This window comes from Protopterus annectens, chromosome 2.part1 (genome assembly GCF_019279795.1).
Source record: "Protopterus annectens isolate FY-2018-M chromosome 2.part1, PAN1.0, whole genome shotgun sequence".
NCBI classification, from domain to species: Eukaryota; Metazoa; Chordata; order Ceratodontiformes; family Protopteridae; genus Protopterus; species Protopterus annectens.
This window is the reverse complement of record NC_056729.1, coordinates 1,702,094,827-1,702,117,153: the sequence shown is the minus strand read 5'-3', so window position 1 is coordinate 1,702,117,153 and position 22,327 is coordinate 1,702,094,827. Positions and strand designations below refer to the sequence as shown.

General features: G+C 40.7%; 1 protein-coding gene across 1 annotated transcript in view; it reads right to left on the bottom strand.

Moving 5' to 3' along the window:
* Window positions 1-10,884: 10,884 nt before the first annotated feature.
* The window catches only part of KIF1B (kinesin family member 1B), a gene marked incomplete in the record, with an annotated part of 2,363,676 nt that continues 2,352,233 nt past the window's right edge, over window positions 10,885-22,327 (bottom strand). Inside the window, 1 exon segment of the mRNA XM_044063146.1 lies at window positions 10,885-17,331. Within this exon segment, the coding sequence (XP_043919081.1) occupies window positions 17,289-17,331 (43 nt within the window).

The window sequence follows — 22,327 nt, the reverse complement described above, 5'->3', positions numbered from 1 at the left end:
TTCCATAAAATGGAAGAAAAAAGGATAACCCACCTCTATAGGCTGCCTAAAGGGTGCCCTAAACCTGACTGAAGAAATATATATATATATATATATATATATATATATATATATATATATATATATATATATATATATATATATACATATATAGAGGTGGTAGAAAGGGTAAAGGTCACAAAACAAACTCCTCTAGGTCTGTCCAGGCTAGGGGGAAGGAGGGTGGGACACAAGAAAGAAGGCGAGAGGAAGACAACTAACATGGAACGTTATGGTAGGTACATAACTTCTAAATGTTAAGTTGTCTATCTCGCCTTCATTCTTGCTGGATGGGACCGCGTCCCTAGCACTTTGTCCCGGGTGGCCTATCGGAACAGACTCTTGAGAAAAGTGGAACCAAAGTTGGCTCGGTCTCTAGAGACTAAGTCCAACTTATAATGAGAAATGAAGGTATGGGGAGAAGCCCAAGTAGCTGCCGCACAAATGGAATCAATAGGCAGTCTGTCTTGGAAAGCTATAGATGTAGCTAAAGCTCTAGTTGAATGAGCCCTGGGTTTGGTTGGCAACTGTTGATGTCTGATCTCATACACAAAGGTAATCAATGAAATAAGCCATCTAGAAAGAGATACCTTAGAAACTGGAAGGCCCATTCTGCCTTCTGCATAGGAAACAAACAGTTGATCAGACTTCCTAAATTGTTTGGTCCTGTCTAAATAGTACCTAAGTTGGCGATGAACGTCTAACCAATGTAATTTTTGTTCTGATCTGTTCGAATAGTTAGGAAATAACACAGGAAGATCAATGGTTTGATTCAAATTTGCCGGTGAAACTACCTTAGGCAAAAAAGACGGGTTGGTACGTAAGGATACCCTATCCTTATGAAACAAAAGATAAGGGGATTGACTACACAGAGCATGAATTTCAGAGAATCTTCTGGCTGAAGTAATAGCTACCAAAAAGAGTGTTTTCCAAGATAGCAATTTCAATGAGCATGAAGCCGCAGGTTCAAAGGGGGGGAGAATCAAGGACGTCAGAACCAAGTTGAGATCCCATAGAGGAGGAGGATCCCTGATTGGTGGTTTGAGGATAAAAACTCCTTTTAAAAAGGCTTTGCAGAGTTTGTGAGACATAATGGAGGACTCTGAGATTCCAACATGAAAGTTAGATATAGCTGCCAATTGAACCTTGATGGTAGAAGGAGATGAACCTGAGTGGAAAAGTTCGGCTAGAAAATCTAGAACTGATTGAATGGAAGCAGTGAAAGGATCTATATCCTTTGAATGCGCCCAATAGGAAAAACGTTTCCACTTACTATGATAAATCTTCCGAGTGGAAGATTTATGAGAGGCTATTAAAATATCTCGAACTGAGTGAGATATTAGAGGAAGCCTGGCTAGAGTTGGAATTGGAGAAACCATGCTGTGAGGTTCAGAGAAGGGAGGGAGCGGTGCAACTGACCCGACTGATGGGTCAAGAGGTCTGGAACTGGGTCCAGATGCCAGGGTTGCTCCAACAGATAACGGTGAAGAAATGGGAACCAAACCTGTCGAGGCCAGTAAGGGGCAATGAGGATCATGGAAGCTTTCTGAGCGATGGCTTTCTGTATTAGCTGAGATATCAGTGGAAAGGGAGGAAAGGCATACAGAAGTCCCCGGGGCCAATCGTGGACTAGAGCGTCTCTGCTGGGATGGGCTGGTTGGGGAAAGAGGGTGAAATAATCGTCGCACTTGCTGTTTTGGGCAGTAGCGAAAAGGTCGCAGCAAGGTCGGCCCCACTTTCGAAAGACTTTGTCCAACACTGAATTCTTCAGAGACCACTCGTGAGGCATGAGAATAGCTCTGCTCAATTTGTCCGCAATCACATTGGACTTCCCGGGAATGTGCGTTGCTAACAGAAACCGCTGAGAAGAAATCGCCCATTGCCACAGTCTGAGTGCCTCTCGACATAGGGGGTAGGATCTGGTTCCACCCTGTTTGTTGATGTACCACACTACAGACATATTGTCTGTCTGAATTGCTATAGTCCCTTTGGGAAGAGAGTCTTGTAGGGCTTGCAACGCTAGAAGCACTGCTCTCATCTCTAGGACATTTATGTGCAAGTGGCGTTCGAAAGGTTGCCATATGCCCTGGACCATCCTGCCCTGATAATGCCCCCCCCCACCCGATCAGGGAGGCGTCCGTTGTCAGTGTAGCAACTGGAGGGGGAGGAACAAAGGGTCTTCCTAGGAAGAGCTGGGGGGATGTGATCCACCAAGAAAGATGATTCCTGCACGATTGTGTTATCGCAATGGAATGGGACATTGGAAGTTTTTGGTACGACCATTGTGTGAAGAGCATCCATTGTAAGATTCTCATGTGGAATCTGGCTAAAGGAAGAAGAGGGATAGCAGCCGCCATTATTCCTAATACCTTCAGGACTAGTCTGACTTTGATTTTGTTGCTTTGCAAGACAAGAGAGACTTGTCTGTGTATGTCTGCTATTCTCTGCTCTGTGAGTCTGGCTGACATGCTGACTGTGTCTAGATTTGCGCCTATGAAGGTAATAACACGACAAGGCGATAAGACAGACTTTTCGTAATTTATTGAAATGCCTAATGTTTGACATGTGTGAAAGGTATAGTCTCTGGCAAGAAGCAGAAGATGCTTGGTGGGGGCTGTAAGGAGCCAGTCGTCTAAATACAGAAACACTTGGAATCCTTGACGTCTCAGATGAGAGGCGACCACTGCCATGCATTTGGTAAACACTCGGGGGGCTGCAGTGAGTCCAAAGGGCAGGGCCCTGAATTGGAAATGACTGGTTCCTAGCCTGAAGCGGAGGAATCTCCTGGAGCGTCGGCTCATTTTGATGTGGTAGTACGCATCCTGGAGATCTATAGAGCACATCCAGTTGTCCCACCCCAAAAGGGGTAGAATGGACTGCAGCGTGACCATCCGAAATTTTGTTTTCTTGACAGACTTGTTCAAGTTGCTGAGATCCAAAATGGGTCTCCAGTCCCCTGTTTTCTTTGGAACCAAAAAGAATTTGGAGTAGATTCCGGACCCTTGTTGGTCTGCTGGAACTGGTTGAATGGCTCTTTCTGCAAGCAGCTTTGATATTTCTAGCGCTGCTTGCTCCCTTTGACTGGGTGGAACATCTGGAAGGGATTTTTTTGATTGCTGTGGAATGCGAAAGAATGGGATTGTATAGCCTTCGGAAATGACAGACTGTACCCACTTGTCTTGAGTTAGGGATTGCCAGGCTTCTGGGTACAGAGATAATCTTCCCCCGACTGCCTCCGAAGGTGGACAGTTGGGCAACACCTCAGGGATGCTGAAAGGGCTTGTCGGAGAAGGTTTCTCGACTGCCCTGATTCTGCGGGCCCCCTCTGCCTCTAGGGCGGCGTCTACCATTATTGTTCCCCCCTCTGCCTCTAGAGGGAAACCGACTCTGTGCGTCAGGCAAAGCTCCTTGAGATTGTTTGCGGAACCACATCTTTCCCCCCTTCTGGCCTTTGGGGTAAGGCCTAGAAGGGGTAGAAAAATGGACTCCCACGGCAGAGAGAGTCTTGCCTTCAGTCTCGCACCTAGTCAGGGTTTCCTTCACTTGAGGACCAAAGAGGGATAATCCATCAAACGGGGAGTTAGTGAAGGACGCCTTGAAAGGGTCCGCAAAATTACATAGCCGCATCCAGGCGTGCCGTCGTAAGGCCACACCTGTACCTGCCGCTCTACTCGCTCCATCCGCCACATACGAAAGGAGGCGCATGGAGGAGTTAACTATTGAGTTGAGGGTAGCCAGCTGAGAGTTCATCCTATCCTGAAACCCGCAGCTGTTGGATCCTTTAACATTTCACTCGCTTCCTTGATCAAATCTCTCTGGAGACGAGTGAAATGACACAGGTAGTTCAGCGAGCACATAGAAAAGGTCGCTGACGAAAACATCCGCTTCCCGTACCTGTCCATAGTCCTAGACTCCTTGTTAGGAGGATGAACAGGCACTGAAGGATCAGCTAGCTCCTTCTTGGTGGCTGCAGCTACCACCATAGCATCCACAGAGACGCCTTTGGTCAAAACTTCTTTGTCCTTGGGGGCAGTGATAAACTTTGAAGGTCTCCTGGGGGTGGGGTCCACAGAGTCAGGAGCCGTCCAGGCCTTCTTTGCCACCACCTGCATAAGGGAGTCAAAAGGAGGGAACACCCAGGAGGTGGAAGGGCGAGAGCCAAACGCCTCAAGATACACCGATTCATCCTCTGAAGGGTTGAGGGCAGGCCAATTCCCCCTATGTTTTAAGATCTCGAGGATGTCTGCAAAAGAGACATCTTCAGAGGGGGAACGAGGGGAACCTTCAGAATCCTCTAAATCGGTGTCAGAAGTGACAGACTCAGGGGAGTCGATGTGCTTCCTCTTGCACTGCCTCTTCCTAGGAGGCTCTCCTACCGGGTCAGGAGAGGCCTCGGAAGAGGAGGAGATCCCCACTGGGGATACTTGAGAAGCTGGCTCTCTGCGATCCGGGATGAGGGAGTGAGCAGAAATCACCGGAGGCACCGTGGAGGGAGGGACAGATGGAGCCGACTGTGGGGTTGAACCAGGTTCCAACACGCTCCTCATGACCTCAAAGGCACCCCTGTCAGGCAGAGCCAGAGGTCTCCGTTCCGAAAAACTGAAAACCTCCCCCGGCACAGACAGTGATGGCTCCGAGGCCGATGTCGAAGCTGAACTCACCAGCGCCGAAGCACCGAGAGGGAGAGCGGGGTCAGACAAGGGTCTGATGCCACTTGCCCCCTCGGAGCCGACGAGGGAAATTCGGCGCCGAGATTCCTCCAAGGAAGAAATCGGAGCAGACGACGGTACCGAAGACAACGGTATCAGTTCCGATGCAGCCACAGTCTCGGGTCCGAGCCGCCCCGGCTCCGAACTCAAAGGAGTCGGAGGAGGAATATTCTCAGTGATGGGATTAGCCATCGACTGTTGAGTCGAGCTTTGAAGCATCTGGGCCAGTGCCTCGGACTTAAGAAGTCGACTCACTACCCTCTGAAGGTCATGATCTGAAAGTCTTGATGACCTAGAGGAGTGAGATCTATGGCTCCATTCAGACAGCAATGGAGATGCTGGAGCCGAATGAACGGAGCCGATAGGCAGTGACCGGGACCTTTTTCTGGAGGTCAGTTCCGACAATCTGATCGGAGCCGACTCACCGGTGTCTGAGCCGAGGAAATAGCAGAGACATGAGTTCGAGAATCATCGGCTCCGGCCGGAGCCGATGTTCGAACAGCCTTCGAAGCCCCAGAAGACAACTCAGATACCGGAGCCGAAGGTCTGGTAGGCTTCGAGGGTTTCCCCGAAGACTGAGTCAGGGGACCCTCAGGCTTCAATAAGCCCCTTAGAATGAGCTTATTTTTACGCTCCTGCAGGACTCTAGGGCTGAAGCCATGGCAAACAGCACATGAGTCCTGCAGGTGCAAAGGTCCCAGGCAGTACACACAAGAAGTGTGACCGTCTGTCAGAGACATCTTCTGACAGCACGAGTCACACTTCTTAAAGCCTGAGACCTTTGAATCCTTAGACATGTCTAAGTAGAAAAGTGTAACCACACAATCACACACACACACCGATTACACTTATTAGAAATTTAAATTAAACTTAGAAAATTAAATTACAAGTAATTTAGAAAATAAATTCCCTACAAACACAGTCACTCCAACTACTAGGAAGGGAGGGACTGGGCCTAAGGTCCAAGGGAAGAAGTCTAGTGAGTTTCAGGAAAAAAAAAGGGAAATTTTTGAGTGGGATGGAAGGAAACTACTTACTCTATAAAACTATGAAGAAAAGTAACTTAAAAGGGGAGTTTATCTAAAAATTAACTAGTTTCTTTAAAACTGACCTGACGAGCTGGTTGAAACGCACCTCGATCGCTTAGCGGCAAACGAGATCTGAGGAGTTACCGCCTAGCATTGTGGGATATAGGGGAGCCTCGAGCCAGTGGAACTAGCTCTCGAGCTTTTAGAGTGGCCGAGTCGGAGCAGAGGTTCGGCTCCGAACCCATCCAGCAAGAATGAAGGCGAGATAGACAACTTAACATTTGTGGATTTTATTTTTATTTTTCTGTTTCTGTGTGTGGATTTTTACATCTTTATTAAATAATTTTTGGAATATTTTCATCGGACTACATTTGGTTTATCTGGACCATTCAGGTCCTGATCTGATGACAAGCTGGACAGCGTAGCAATTCTGAAGTATGTTATACATAACTGGGTACATCACACATTCACCGCTGGATAAAACACTAAGAGGAATTCTCCATCCTTCCATCCTAGTGCAACAACCTCAGAGCTTGATGTAATAAGTACAGGACTGCAGCACAGATGCGCCACTGAATGGAGAGGGTAAGGAGGCTTTGCTATCTATAAATAATGAGTTAAAATCATTGCATGATTGTCCAACTGAACTGTTTTCATGCTTCAATGTGGTATTCAACCACTTGGCCTTGTTTAACTCTCATAAAATGATTATCATGGAGTAATTCTGCCTATCTCTTTCAGAAAAAAAACATTTCTGTTATGCACTTTCACAAGCAAACTAATCTGCTTAAATTACTGCATCCAAAAGCATCGACCCATGAATTTTCACTATTTTCTAACAGCCAGTAATACATTAATTTATCCATGCTTGCCAGCACTTGCTCTGAGGAGGAGTAAACAATTCTGTGCCGAAAAGCTGGACAGTGATTGCCTGAGAAGAAAAGGGGAAAATTTGTCAGTATAAACCATTACATTGAACAAGCAAAACAGAGTTTTTTCTTGTTCAGTGTAATGCTTTCCATACATATATTAGCAGCACAGCTATTCTTTGGAACTGTAAATTCAGTATCTTATAACATTGACCAAGGTAAACAACAGTAACCATGGTCTGTCTTTCAGGCAGCCTGCAATGCTGAGTCACAGTAACAGCCATCTGTGTGCTCAAACAGCACTGCATGTGTGGCTTGTGAGAGTGCAAAACATCCCTCACCCATTCTCTTTTACCACCATTGAGTAATCTTTCTATAAACAGTACAAACTGTTTACCACAATCTATCAGACATATTTTGAAATTCCTGCTACATGACTACCTGACAGACTCATTCATCTGTAAATATTCTGAGGCTGGGTTAAGATTAACATATTTTTAGTGTTATCCATGCTTTTTCTTAACGTGTTTATTTTAATTAGTGAATTATAACTGTATTTGGACAGTCTGCAGACATGGCAATTGTGAAGTTCATTTTATGTATTATTTATTATTAATTAACCAAATAAGCAGACTGGCCCAGAGCCTCTTTTTAGGTAAGCTAAAAGCAACAAAATACAAAAGCAAAAGTTAAACATCAGTTTCCTCTATAACACTGAATATACACAGTATAACAGAAAACATTAACATTGCAAATAAAGAATTACTATATATATATATATATATATATATATATATATATATATATATACACACACACACACACACACACATATATACATATATACATACATAGAGAGAGAGAGAGAGAGAGTGGATTTTTACATCTTTATTAAATAATTTTTGGAATATTTTCATCGGACTACATTTGGTTTATCTGGACCATTCAGGTCCTGATCTGATGACAAGCTGGACAGCGTAGCAATTCTGAAGTATGTTATACATAACTGGGTACATCACACATTCACCGCTGGATAAAACACTAAGAGGAATTCTCCATCCTTCCATCCTAGTGCAACAACCTCAGAGCTTGATGTAACAAGTACAGGACTGCAGCACAGATGCGCCACTGAATGGAGAGGGTAAGGAGGCTTTGCTATCTATAAATAATGAGTTAAAATCAGAGCCTCTTTTTAGGTAAGCTAAAAGCAACAAAATACAAAAGCAAAAGTTAAACATCAGTTTCCTCTATAACACTGAATATACACAGTATAACAGAAAACATTAACATTGCAAATAAAGAATTACTATATATATATATATATATATATATATACACACACACACACATATATACATATATACATACATAGAGAGAGAGAGAGAGAGAGAGTGCACATGCATAGTGAAATAATATTTCAACAATGGTGAACAGTGAACACTAGTCTAAATCAGATAAAATATATCAAGTTCACAATATGCTAATGTATGAGACTATGAGGATAATAATGTTGATCATGGAATCTCATATGTGAGAACTGTGGATGGTAAGTAATAGTAACTGTATATGTGAAACACCAATTTTCTTTATTACCTGTGTGAATGCTACCTTGAGGATGGGATCTGTCACCTCTACATGAAAGTGCATAGCTCTGTGTGGTAGCAGTCAACAAGGTGGGTATAGGTTGTAGAACAAGCAGTCTTACTGCTTAACTGTAAAGATGTGTGAACTTTCTGCCTGGGAAGCAGTTTTGTAAATGAAAATTGAGGCTGACACTTATCTCACTGCTGTAAGACTGTAGATCTAGTGCATATATAAGCAAGAGGGTAAATGCCCTCCACACTGGGAGTACAGGGGGGACTGTCCCCTGCAAATGCACTTGTTTTCTTGATCTTTAGGCAGCAGTTTTGCACTCACTATAATGTTAGTTTCATTGTGCTGCCATCAACATTTCTACTCATACATTTGTATTTTTTTCTTGTTAGATTAATGAATGTTAAGATCATTCACATGTAAAGAGCATAGAAATAATGAGTAGCATCTAATACGTAACACAGACATGGAGAGAGTTAGGATGATTGAACACTTTCTGAGGTTATTTAATAAGTGTATTCATCATAGACCAGTTGGATTAAATTCTAATGGTTTAAATTCCAATCATGTAAGTCCGGAAATAGCACCTGAATATGGGAACTTGAGAGCTTGCATATACTAAGTCTGACATCATTGCATCTTAGAGATATATATATATATATATATAAACTCTAGATTGCCATGGAATACTCATATATATATATATATATATATATGTGTGTGTGTGTGTGTGTGTGTATATATAAGGTACTTTTCCATTAAACCCCTACAATGCGTTTTGGCACCAGGACTGGCGTGTGTCTTTATGTAGCCTTCTTTTTTGCTGTACGCAGTTTCAAAGAGTTTATGTGACACCTGGCAGCATTGGCTTTTTCTGCTGTACTGAAATCATTACTGATGTAACCGATGTCAGTGTTATGGCTGCATCGGAAAGTTAAAAACAAAATGTAAAGCGCTGCGTTGCTTTACGACTCTACATAACAGGAATGAAGAGATAACTGGAGAAAGAAAACAGCAAAGAAAGACTTTTGCTATTAAACCATGGGACATTGTTTCACTGAATTGAAAAGGACTACTTACTGTCAGTCACGTCTAAAGTTACACTTTAATGAACCTGGAGAAAGCAGATGACAGACTGAAAGATCAGGAAAAGGGTTCAACACATATTGCGCTGGGACGTTGTACCCTTACTTGCGTTAGCAAGATACATTGCTTAAGAGCTCATGAGGTGTATACAGGTAAAAGCCTTCAACTCTCAACTGTCCAGACTGCCGCAGAATGTACAGATTTTTGGGCTTGTATTTTTGGTTTGTTACTCATACAAATGTGGGTGTTATCGGAAATCATTAAGGAATGAAGTCTCTAAATTATGACAGATATCACAATCATCAGAAAAATGCATGCTAAATAAGTCTGTCACTCAAACGTCTGTCATAATTTAGAGACGTCATTCCTCAATGATTTCCGATAATTCTGTGTACTTTTCCGTGGTGCCGATATGAAGCCCTGGGGAAAGGCTTTCTCAGAAGTAAACTTGTGTCGCTCTGGCAGAACAACGCAAATAAATCACCCCCACCCATGTATTAGGAAGCGGAGGACAGTGTGAAACAGGTAAGCCGGCAAGGTCTGCAGAAACCACAGCGTAGGGCCAACCCCAAGCCATGGAGATACAGCTAGGGCCAAAAACGGGCACGGACGTGCAGGACAATGGGGAGGATGCTGCAGGATGACTAGGACTCCAAGGTCTGTTACATCCCAAGCCCTGGAGAAAGAATCAGACCGAAACATGCCAGTCCAGGTCCCAGCAAGCATGGTAGGGGTTTAGCAGAAAAGTACCACTTATATATATATATATATATATATACACACACACACACATATATATATATATATATATATATATATATATATATATATATATATAAACACTGTGGGGATTGCCTCCTGTAAACAAATTAAAAGGAGAACAGGGTTATCAACATTATTTTTCACATCTAATTGTGTTTTTCTAGACTTGTAATCAAGGGCCTCAGAACTTGATTAAACTTACTGTTCTTGGCATGTATATTCCTATGCTATGGGTATGTGGATATTGTGTTGAAATTACAGCTCTGTGTGTTATAACCCATATGTATTTTTTTTATAAAGGCAATTTCTGTATTGCTGCTAAAAGGCCTGGGCTGTGGCTGAAAAAGGATCTCTGAGCAATTCAATTACCGGTTTAGCAAACAAACAAAAAAGTAAAATGAAGCACACCCACCCTGATGCTACAGTCACACTCCAACAGCTGACTGCATGTTTTATTTGTACAAATTACTGTGCTATCCTTGATGTAGTAGATTTCAGATATTTACAGGAAATATTTTCATTTTTTTGTACCACTATACTAAACTCTGTTACGTCCTGTTTGAAGAAATGTCTTCCATGAATAGGCTTCAAAAATGTCACCTGTGCATAACAATGGGATCACACTGGTTATAACTTCAGATGCAAATAAACTCATTAATCCAGATTTTTTTACAGTATATTTTTCCTGCTATACACATCATTTTGACAAATTCTGGGTCTGACCCACAACTACAGGTGCTGCTTAATTATGTAAAAACACAATAAAGATTAATGGATAAAAAAACGACTGCACATTCCTTTTTCTGCTAATGCACTGGTTTACCTTTATTACCTCGTTCACTAAACAATTCAGTAGTGCCCGGTTACCATACACAGTTAGATATATCTGCATAACACATCTAAGCTATACAGCAAATTATAATTAGTACAAATACATGAAATTGGTATTTACAGTCTGTATACTGATGATCTTAACATATATATTTACAAAATTAAAAAAAACATAAAAATGAAGCTAAGCTGATTATAACAAATAATGTACAATGTTGGTGCACTTCTCTCTAGCTTGCAACATCAAAAGGGAGAGTTCAACTGGATGCAAAGAACTGAGTTTAGGAGGCTATTTGTATTTTTTTGTGTTAGCATAATATTGCAAATTGTTCTTTTTAGGAGCATAAAATGAAAAATTATGCACAAAAATGCAATTAATTTGAATAAAAAAAATATAAAACAGGACTAAACAGTTTGCTTACTAGACCAGTAAATGTCCAGCAGATTCTTCAAAGCTTAAAAACTGAAAATGCAATGTCAGTATCAGCTTTTACTCTTACTCTCAACACAACCACTGACAAATCAATGGCCTAGAAAACACAGCTCCTTACTACAGTTAATGTCAGAATACAGCAGGAAGCACAAAATAAACATAGAACAACTTTATTTTTATGGAGATTCATGGTTCGTGACTAATCTCATCACAACAGACAGACAAGCAAAGACACAGGTGACATCCCATTTACAATACATTCAGCAAACCTGCAGAAAACTTGCTGCTTCCCTGCAACTAGAAATAGTTTTTAAGAATGAAACTGCCACTCAAGTACACATTTAGTCTCTGTTAGTGGCATAGTTAGCTTAACAAGCTTAAGCAGTGGTCAAAGTGTCTTTTGTACCTCCTGGTTCTGACTCTGTGCAATAAAACGCAAAACATCTATACAGTACAATAAGTTAACACAAATGACTTTGACTCCTGTACACCAAGTGAAAAGCAGCAAAAAAGAAGTCTTTGCTTTGACAAATCCACAGATACAGTTTCCCTACAAAGAGTCACTGTTTATACTACTATAAACAGTAGGGGAGAGGTTGGCATAATGGTTAGGGTGTTTACCTTGCAGACACAAGGTGCAGGGTATGATTCTCAGATGAGGTAACTGGCTAGGCTTAAAATGTCCCACAACAGCAATTAGCCTAGTACTAACCTAACCTATGAACCTATTATATACTGACATGGGCACTTCTATTGGTATGCCTATATGTAGTGCATTCAGGTTAAAAGTAATTTCTATGTTTTCAAAGTGCAAACTGCAAGTCTAAACAAGCAAAATACTAATGTTACTGTTTCCACAACAAATAAAAAGGACTGAAAATTCTTACCCTTTCATGTTAATGACTGCAAGTTTGGGGTGATTAAGAACTAGGCAGATGTGTGCTATTCCTGAACAAGGTAAATGAGTATGGGCAGTCCTTCTCTGTCACCAAAAGAGGCTCTTGCAAAACTACTGGATCAAAACTAAGCTGTATGTCTAGGCATATAAATACCCCAAAAACATGATGGCATAATATTTCAGACTCTATAGGAGATAGCCGGATAGCACACACTAACAAGAAAGTGCTCCTGGAACTGACCACTGCACTTCCACATCTAACGCTAAAAGGATAAATACTACTTTGAAAATAGAGGCATGAGAGATGGTCGGGTCTTACAACTTGTGCTTAATGAAACATACAAAGTGGCAATAAAGTAGCCAACATCTAAGCTAACAATGGTTAGCTCTTTACTTTGACTAACTTCTTATACCACATGTCATTCAAACAAGTAACTTGATAACATTTTATCAATGATCCAGACATGTGTAGATACTTGTAGACATTCAAGCATGACAGTTAGATTCATACATACTTTTCCTACACAATCCTGTGGGTTGGCTGGCCCAAGGAAGTTGTGAATGAAGTATTACTAGTAAGTGTTCTACAATCCATCTGGCTCAGTTTACGTAAGCAAATATGACCCTGACATCAGAACGTAAGCAATGTCACCTACAAAGACGAAGAAATATTACTGATGCTCTCTCATCTTGCTTCTAATTTCTCATGTTTGCAAATATTCTCCATTTAATATTAATATTGGACCATAAATGAAAACTCAGTGCACTAAGCGCTTTCTTTTCAGATGACATGATCCTGATTACAAGGCCTTACTATAACCCCTGAGGCACTCACTACAGACGGTATTTCTAAATGAAAGTACTGTCTGGGAAACACAGCACTAATTGTATATGGATATTAACAAGTCTGGAGAGGAATATGGCTTATTACAATGATGGAATCATGAACTAAAACCATCTGGCAAGAAACAAAGATGGATCACTGAAGCTGACTCTACCTTGCTTCACTGGATTCCACTGCCACACATGAGCTATAGGTTGGCTGGCCCAAGTCATGTGCTTGCTCATTTTCCTTCAAACCACCAAATTTTACTCCATGTTTGCCTGCTCTTAAATATACATCACACTTTTTACTCCAAATATTGAAAGTTTACTGCAATGAATCTGACACAGAGGTACCTAATATTAATTAAACCTAATTTTCCAGAGGCATCTTTCAAATGGCAACCATTTCATTAATTTCTACTCTGAAAAGTTATGCTTAAAAACAGCTTGATTGTGCCAAATTTGATTTACTTATTTTGCAAGAGTGTAGTGAGGAAAATACCCACACTGAACATGTTTTCAGTATGCCCACAGACCACATGGTGATTAAGTGGCATATATATGATCATGCAGTGGCTGTGGGATTCAAACCTAGTTTTCCAAATTTACACTTCAGTGAGAATATCACTACTGCCTTCGGAGATGCATGGACTTTGGTCCAACAAACAGCAGCAGTGGCACAAAATCTACTGACAAGGTAAGGGCTCGTGCAAGTGCCTTCACAAATGTCCTTGATGAACCAAGAAAAATGGTCCCTTTCCACAGTGAGATGATCAGACATTACTTCCTTGAGATGGACAACAAGAGATAATTTGACACCCTTATAATGTAGCTTCAAAGATGCCTGTTGATGCAAAAAAAGGGTATGGGAAAAGAAAGCAATGAACTTGCCAAACAGGATTTCTTTCAAAGCAAAGACTTCTGAACCACAGTATTCTTATTTAAAGAAAAATAAACAACTTTATATGCTTAAAAAATCATGCCTATTACTTCATGTTATTTATTAATCTAAACCTTCACACAACTTAAATGCAAAGCTATTAAACCTGGATTAATTTAAAATTAGTCTTAAACTCCACTTAAACCATCAATTCCAGCACCTAATTTTATCAACTTGAATGTTGCATATGGGAGCCTAGCCTTTTTAACATATGCATCGTCAAACAGTTGGGCAAAGCATACCTGAGCTTCCTTTTTCTGACAAAAAAGTGCAATATATATGCGGTTACCTAAGCTTCATAAATAAATGAAATGCCTGCAGGTGATAAATGTTAAAATACTCCTTATATTGATGACAGGTTGACTGCTTTAGCAGTTTTAGACGGTTTCAACTGCATTAAGGGACAATGTAAAACAGTTACTTATCTTTTGAGGGAAGTAACTGAAAGGCATTTTAATGCTGTGTGGGGCATGGCTTGAGTGAAATATTTGCATAACAACAGACGATTCTAAATAGAACTTCTCCACTTTACCATACACTAGCATTGTTCACTTGCATGACTTCAACAAGGTCAAATGCAGAAGTACTCATTACATAGAACAGCCAGCCTTTCCAGTCAAAATCAAATATGATTTGTGTAGTAAGAAGCTCCCCCAACAGGGCAGTTTACAGAATGACAGGCCCTGTCAAACTGTTACTAGCTCTGGTATGTGTATTTGTGCTCTAAAATGTAGGCATAAATAAGGAGGTAAACGGTATAGTCCACATGAGCAGATTAGCAGCACCATAATGTAAATGTCAATTTATTAGGAACACAATGTTTTTTTCTTCTTCCTGTGAGCAGCTCTAAACAACACCAAATGTGGATAGCATAATGCAGAGGACAATTTTTATTCTGAAGAAAAATTCAAATGAAAGTTGCAAAGCACCTATGTGCCGGTTAGCTATGCTACTGTGCCTGCAAGACCCCCCCCACCAGTAAAAGGCAGAAAGGCCTAGGCACTTACTGTAAACAATGCAGTGCATCTTTCAGAAGAGATCACTGGTGCAATACCAAGTATTTGCTTAAATCATGATAAGATTAGCTAACCTGTTACTAAATGCTTACAATGATGTTTAGTTTTTCTTAAGCACCAGCAGCATAGCTCTCAAAAGAGACCTTGGAATTCCAACATACGCTAAACAAAAAAAGGAAAAATAAACTCTTTTTAACAGTTTTCCCCGAAACAACATAATAGAAGTTCCCTGCCCATATTTCCCCATAAAGCAAAGCTCTGCCATCTAAATTTGCCTAATGCACAATTTCCTTTGGGATATGTCTGTGTGTCACAATAAATGAGAGCTACTGGCCATACTGATTTGCCTTTGTAATGTTACACCTGCTGGTAATGGTTTGTACAGCTTTCAAACAGCACCAGTTGTTTAAACAGCTGAACTATTAACAGGCATGAAGTAAAAACACCTGCTATTAGAAAATTTCAAACTGCAGCCATATTCATATACAATTTTTTTATAGAATTAACTGAACATAGGAATGTTCTGCAGCATAAAAATCACACTGTTTTTCAAGGAAGCTGGGAAAGCTCTATTGTAATTATGATGTTAGTTGAAATCTAGTTAGCAAAGAAATCTACAACTATTTTTCAAGACTCAGTCACTATATATGTCAGCATAATCAGTTTACCTTACATTAACACATTTTTGTTACTGCTAGAAAACAAAACTCAATCATCAAAGATTTCTTTTCAGTATATAATACTGACAGTATAGAAGCCACACTTGTTACTCGAAGAGCAATATATAAACTACAGCTTGGAAATGTATCCCAAGGTTAGTAGCAAAAAACAGAGGAATGCATACAATGCAAGGTTATGAGTTATAGAACAGGGACATACTAATTCTTAAAACTGTTACTTAGAATTATTTAATTGTAGCAGCATCATATTGACAATATTGCGACATGGTGCCAATTTCTTTGCACACTGTGTAAATTCATAATTTAAGCACCAACAGGCACTCCAAAAAAGAAGCAAATGAAAACTGGAGCTACCCCCTGACACAATGCTGCTCTAAGATGCATCTAAACATAACACACCAAAAACCAAGCAGGCTGCAAGGCTGTCATGCACTTATAGCCAGAAGGTATAGTCCAGAACCACATAAGATTTTTACAACCCATAACATAAGAGTTTCCCAATTTTGATACATAAAACACTAAGTAACATTCATTGAAAAGCTCTGCAAGCCTCAGAATTCTACCTTGCTTTTCTTGCTGCAAATATGATTACAGTGAAATGTTGTTGTTAGAAACTAGAACATTTTAGGCTTGCACCAGTGGGCTCAGAGCAAAAAAAAAAAAAAAAAAACACAATGGCATGCTTTGAAATAAAACTGCAGATCTGGTACCCTTTTTATTTTTTTTCCCAATCAATGTTTTTATACAAGTAGCTAAGAAGAGTATTAACTTGTGCTTGAAACACAACGTTGAAACATTTTTCCTGAATGTCACTGGTTAAGCTACCACCCCCTCACAAGAAAACAACTATTAACACACAGGAACGTTGTGCAAATTCCTGAGCCTAGCATATGAAAGTCAAATTCAAATGTGGAAGCTGGTCTGAATCATTTAATAGTATAAATATTTCTGACACATGACTTGTAGAAGAATATTTTCAACACTCTACAGTTAAATGCAAAATGGATTTGCTGATAGCAAAAAAATAAATAAATAAATAAAGAAGCCAATTTATAACCATTCTTTTAGTTTGAACCTAGAACATGTGACTGAAAGCACAAGCAAAATAACTCTTCCTAGTTATGTAATGTGACTAGAAACCCAAGACTCACAATAACGATTAAGAATTTTACAAAAACTGATGCACATGTTAATTACATGTGCAGTGCTACCTGTCACTCTCCGGGCATCTATGCTTCCAAATTGTTCTCTAAACCAAGCAAAATACCCACCGAGTTATAACACTGTCAGAACAGCCTTACAAACACTAGAAAACTTGCAGAAATGAAAAGTTTGTGGTTGACAAGTGCACACATACTAGACTGTACCACATGCTACTATTAGAACTCGTGGAATGTAAGAAAATAAAATAGGTTATGGTAGCTGGAAAAGGTGCTTAAAAGGAGTTAAGCCACTGGTTTACATATATGGGAGAAAAAAATGTCAAGAACCACAAAGTTTAATGACAGATAACACTTTGCATTGGCAGGCAGGTCAGAAAGTATCCGCTTCCCACTCTTACACGATGATTTATAGGCTCTTAGTTCTTTGGCTGCCCAGAACGTCTTCTGGCAAGTTTTGACCTATGTAAAAATAAAAGACAGTCTTAACACGGATTAATTACATCACTCTCTTGCTATATTATTAATTATTACTTTAGCAAGGTTATGAACTGTAAAATGTTAGCTTTCATTCAAATAAGTCTTACCAGAATTTCGTTGATGTACAATTATGGCCAGTGGCATACAAAAAGTAGTTCTGTACAAACCTACAGTAATCACATGCTAAGGAAATGTGTTTCACCAGGCTACAGTTAGGGACATAAAAGTTGTATGACACAACACTACAAAAAAGTTTACTCTGTCTTCTAAGGACAGAGTTCTTGATAATGTTTTGTATGAGTATCCTCACACATATGGCTGGTAATGGACTTTATTTAGTTTTCTTCCAAAGACCACAAGAAATGGTCTTCCTCACAGAGAACTGATGGAAGACAGTTCAAACTATTAGAGATGGAAATGGTATTATCCTTATTTGAAAAAGTGGAACTAAAAAATGCTAAGCACAAGATACACAATGATACAAACGGACACAATGTAATGACATACCCCAATGCCATTCTTTTATAAGGTTTCAGAATGCTAGTAAATCTTTTTCATTATTTTTTTTCATTATGTGACATATAATGGGGCTTACAAATACCACAGTTCCATATACCGTGAGTAATGCTTTATACCACAAATAACTGATCAACTAAAACTTTTTTTTTTTATTAACAATAAAATACACAGTCTTGAAACTACATAAATTGCATATCCATTGTAGATGCCTTTAAACAAAGACTTATAATGAACTTAAGGGTTAGAAGAAACGTACTTAAATCCATATGCCCTTTCTCCATGTACTTATTTTGGGACTTCAAGCAGAGAGGGGAAAAAATGAGGTGCAAAGTGGCCGGTGGGAAGTGAGTGAGTGTAAAACAGAAAGATAGACTGTTACAAAAGCTTAAATGTAACTCCAGATCTTCTAAAAGTGTCTCAGCTAGTAGGTCCTTATGTTTCATTAGAACATTCATGTCACCAGGCTGAGACAGCCAGCACAAGTTTTTGACAGTCTTAGAAGGAAAGGTCATCTCCTCAAAGCTTCCTCTTGTTAGAGTCATGTCAAAATGGGAGTCTCACTCCAAAGATGACAATTACACTGGGTGATGAAACACAGCAGACTACTACATGATGTGACTTTACTTAAAAGTAATTTAATTTACTGTACCTCTATATAGTCTGTTTTTTTACACGTGTTTTTATTATTCACTGTTAGAAATGTGTTTCCTTAAAAATAATCAAGACAGACAAAAGAGGTTCACTGATCCTCTACAATCCCCACAATGATTGATGCTGGGTATGTGAATCTGCTGACAGACATCAATGAAGATCTGAAGAATGGGTTATCATATAATCTTTCTGTTTCAGGGCAATGTCAGAATGGTTTCATTATACCAGTTCCAGAGCAGATGCACTAGAAATGAATGATGATTCAGAAGTGCATTCTCTTCAGGTCTCTATGGAAAATGCTTATAATATTTAGTGACAGTGGTTTTGTGTCAAATGTGTGAGACACATTAGTGCGAGTCAAACAGTAATCAGTGAACTAAGAAATTAGCCGATAAACCTTTCGAGTGTTTTTGTGGGGGTGGAGAGAGCATCTCATTGCACCCCTGATGTGAGGGTCTGTGTTCCTACACCCCTGTAACATTAGCTCTTCAACTAATGTGCCTTGGAGAAAGGGGAAATACCCCAAAATAAAAGAAACTTTGACTTGGAATGTATCCAGTCATTTTTGTTTGCAGCTCTGCAGATTTGACGATTGCAACCACAGTCCTTCCACTTTCAAAAGGCACCTGGAAGGGAGTATACAGTTTTGAGCTGGTCAGGAGCGGCCCTAGGTCAACTGGTGCCCTAGGCAAAACAGCTCCACAGCGCCCCCCAACACAATACCTGGTGCCCCCATCCTAGTCTACCTGCACCAAATAAATACTGGAAAAGTGCGCCTGCTACACGGGCGCCCTAGGCGGCCGCCTAGTTGGCCTATGCCTAAGGCTGGCCATGGAGCTGGTGGCTGCAAATCAGACATTCTGAACTGAAGCCTCTTTGAAGAAATGTAGTGAGGGCTGCCACCCATCTCACAGAAAAGGTTCTGCCCAGGTCAGGAAAGGGATTTTCCAGTTTTCAGGCAGCACAACGTAATGCACTGAGATAACAAATTCAACATAGCTGGCTTACAGAGACGCTTTTTGGCATCATTCCAGCTAGATAAGGTCCATTTTTGAACATCTGCTATGAGACAAAAGAAAAAGGCTTAAATTCATTTGATGCAGCTACAGAACAAAAATGTTTCTTATTACAGAAGTATGTGCTTGTAGATAACTGCTTAAATACAGCTGAAAGAATTCTACTGACTCGGTCAGATATGCCAAACTTTACTATGACAAGTTCTTCAGCAGCTATTCATGCAATGTCAAAAACTTGAATCTGAGAATGCATTTGGAATCCCTGGTTTTGTATCAGCAGACCAACAAGTTAGAAATGAATGGGGCTTGCACTAGACAACTATAGAACAAACATAGGTTCATAGGTGTTTACTAGGCTAATGACCACAACAGCCTTTTTGAGCCTAGCCATGCATCCCAAATCTCTGACAAATTCTGGTACCCTTGATAAGTGTAAGTAGGAGTTTGGGAGATAATCCATTTACAGGCTGTCTGCATCCATTAGAGACATAGGTGCCAAATCAGGGATGAATTTCCTGCCCTCCATCCAATTGTCCGAGTTACACTTGAATTAGATTAGGGAAGAACTCTGCTTCACATGGATGGGAAGCCTGTTCCAAAGACGGGGTAATCTCTGGGATACATAACTGTCTCTAGCAGGTTCTATTTATAACACAGGCAAGGTTTAAGTCTTTAGAATAAGTAATTCTGGTGGTGTTTGTTTTGCAGATAAGCAGAAGGTCCATTAGAATGGGGTTTAACAATGCCTTGTATGCCAGGCACAGATCTCCTCTGAACAGCCTGTATGAGATAGAATACAGGAGTAGGGCCTTGAGGTGGTCTGCATAGGACATGTTCCTTATGCCCTGTATTCTTTTAGTGAGGAACCTCTGTGGACGTTCCATTTGTTGGATATGCCTGATTAGGTACATAACAAAGGGGGCACTGTACTCAATGATAGGTCTGATGAATGCTGAATACAGTGGAATGATGACTTCCTTGGACCTAGATGCCAGACCTTTGTTTAGAACTTCCAAGACACAGAATGATTTCCTCAGTACTGTAGACACGTGATGGTCAAAGGCTAGATTACTGTCTATGCATGTCCCCAAGTCCCTGAACTCTTAGGGGTGTGTTGTCAATATGATAGTTACCAGGGGTCAAAGACTTCCCAAAGGATATTATTATGCATTTCTTGGCATTTAGTTTTAATCCACGGTTCTGACAAAAATTGTTTGTTATGTCAGTAGTTTTAATCCACGGTTCTGACAAAAATTGTTTGTTATGTCAGCCCTTCCTGGAGAAAATCTGCATCAGAGAGAGAGTTCAATGTCATTTTCTAATTTGCAATCATCTGCAAATTTAGTCATCCAGAGGCCACTGACATTGGCCTTGACTTCAGAAAAGTAAATGCCAAAAAGGAGTGGTCCCAGGACCGATCCCACATGTGACTGGCCTCTCTGTAGAGGTGAATTCCCCAATTCTAACTTTCTAGGTCCTGTATGTGAGCCAGCTGGCTATCCACCAGATGACATAAGGGTTTGTACCTAACCTCTTGAGTTTGTCAACAATGCCCAAGTGTGGTACTGTGTCAAATGCCTTGGCCAGGTCAAGGTAGGCAATGTGAACCATTTTGCCCTCATCCATTGCTTTGGTAACCTTCTCATAGAAGTCCACTAGGTTGAGTAGGCATGACCTGCCCTTAACGAAACCAAATTGGGTTGGGTACAGTGTCTGGAGATTTCCTATGTAATTACTGACCATTCTCATGATAGTATTGGTTCATAGGTTAGTACTAGGCTAACAGCCCTTGCGAGCCATTTTAAGCCTAGCCAATTATCCCCTGTGAGATTCAAACCCTGTACTTCGTGTTTGTAAGGCAAACACCTTAACCATTGGGCCATCCTCCCAACCCCTAAAAGCCCAGGGCTTGTCTGGGATAATTCTTTCCATTGCTATGCATATGAGACTAGTCAGATTTATGGGTCTGTAGTTTCCAGGGTCTGTAGATGGCCCACCATTATGCAGGGGAATGACTGTTGCTGCTTCCCATTCATGAGGCAAGAAGCCCATTTGGAAACTACAGTTAAATATCAATTCCAGATGGTCTGATAGGTCATGTTTCATGCTATTTAGAAGGCATCCTGGAATACTGTCTGGGTCCACTGATGCAGCGTTCTTGGCCTTAGAGAGAGCATTAAGGACCTGTTTCCTAGTGATAGTAGGGGGAGTTATACTTGATGGTATTTTCTGACGGAAGGTTGAGGGGGAAATACTGGTAAAAATGGAGTTAAATTGTCAGCCAGTAGGTTTGCCATATAAGAAAATCTATAATAGTAGCCCACATCAATGGGACCAGACGGTGTCCCGGGCTGCGTCCTACATGAACTCCAAGAAGAGCTAAACCCAAACATAAAACTACTGTTCAATCTCAGCCTTACTACAGGATATGTGCCCAAAGAGTGGCGTACAGCAACAGTGGTCCCTCTCCATAAAGGTGGTGCCTCAACGGATCCTGGAAACTATCGCCCCATAAGCCTGACTAGCTTGGTCTGCAAAGCTATGGAAAGGATCATCATGGATCTCATAAATAAAGATATTGGGGACCTACAGACACGGGATCCTACCCAGTTTGGCTTTGTTAAGGGCAGATCCTGCCTCTTAAACCTGGTTGATTTCTTTGAAACAGTCACCAAGGCCATTGACGAGGGGAAGGTGGTCCACACAGCCTACCTGGACCTTGCAAAAGCCTTTGATACAATACCCCACTCGGGCATTATAGATAAGCTCACCAGCTTAAATATAAACCCCTA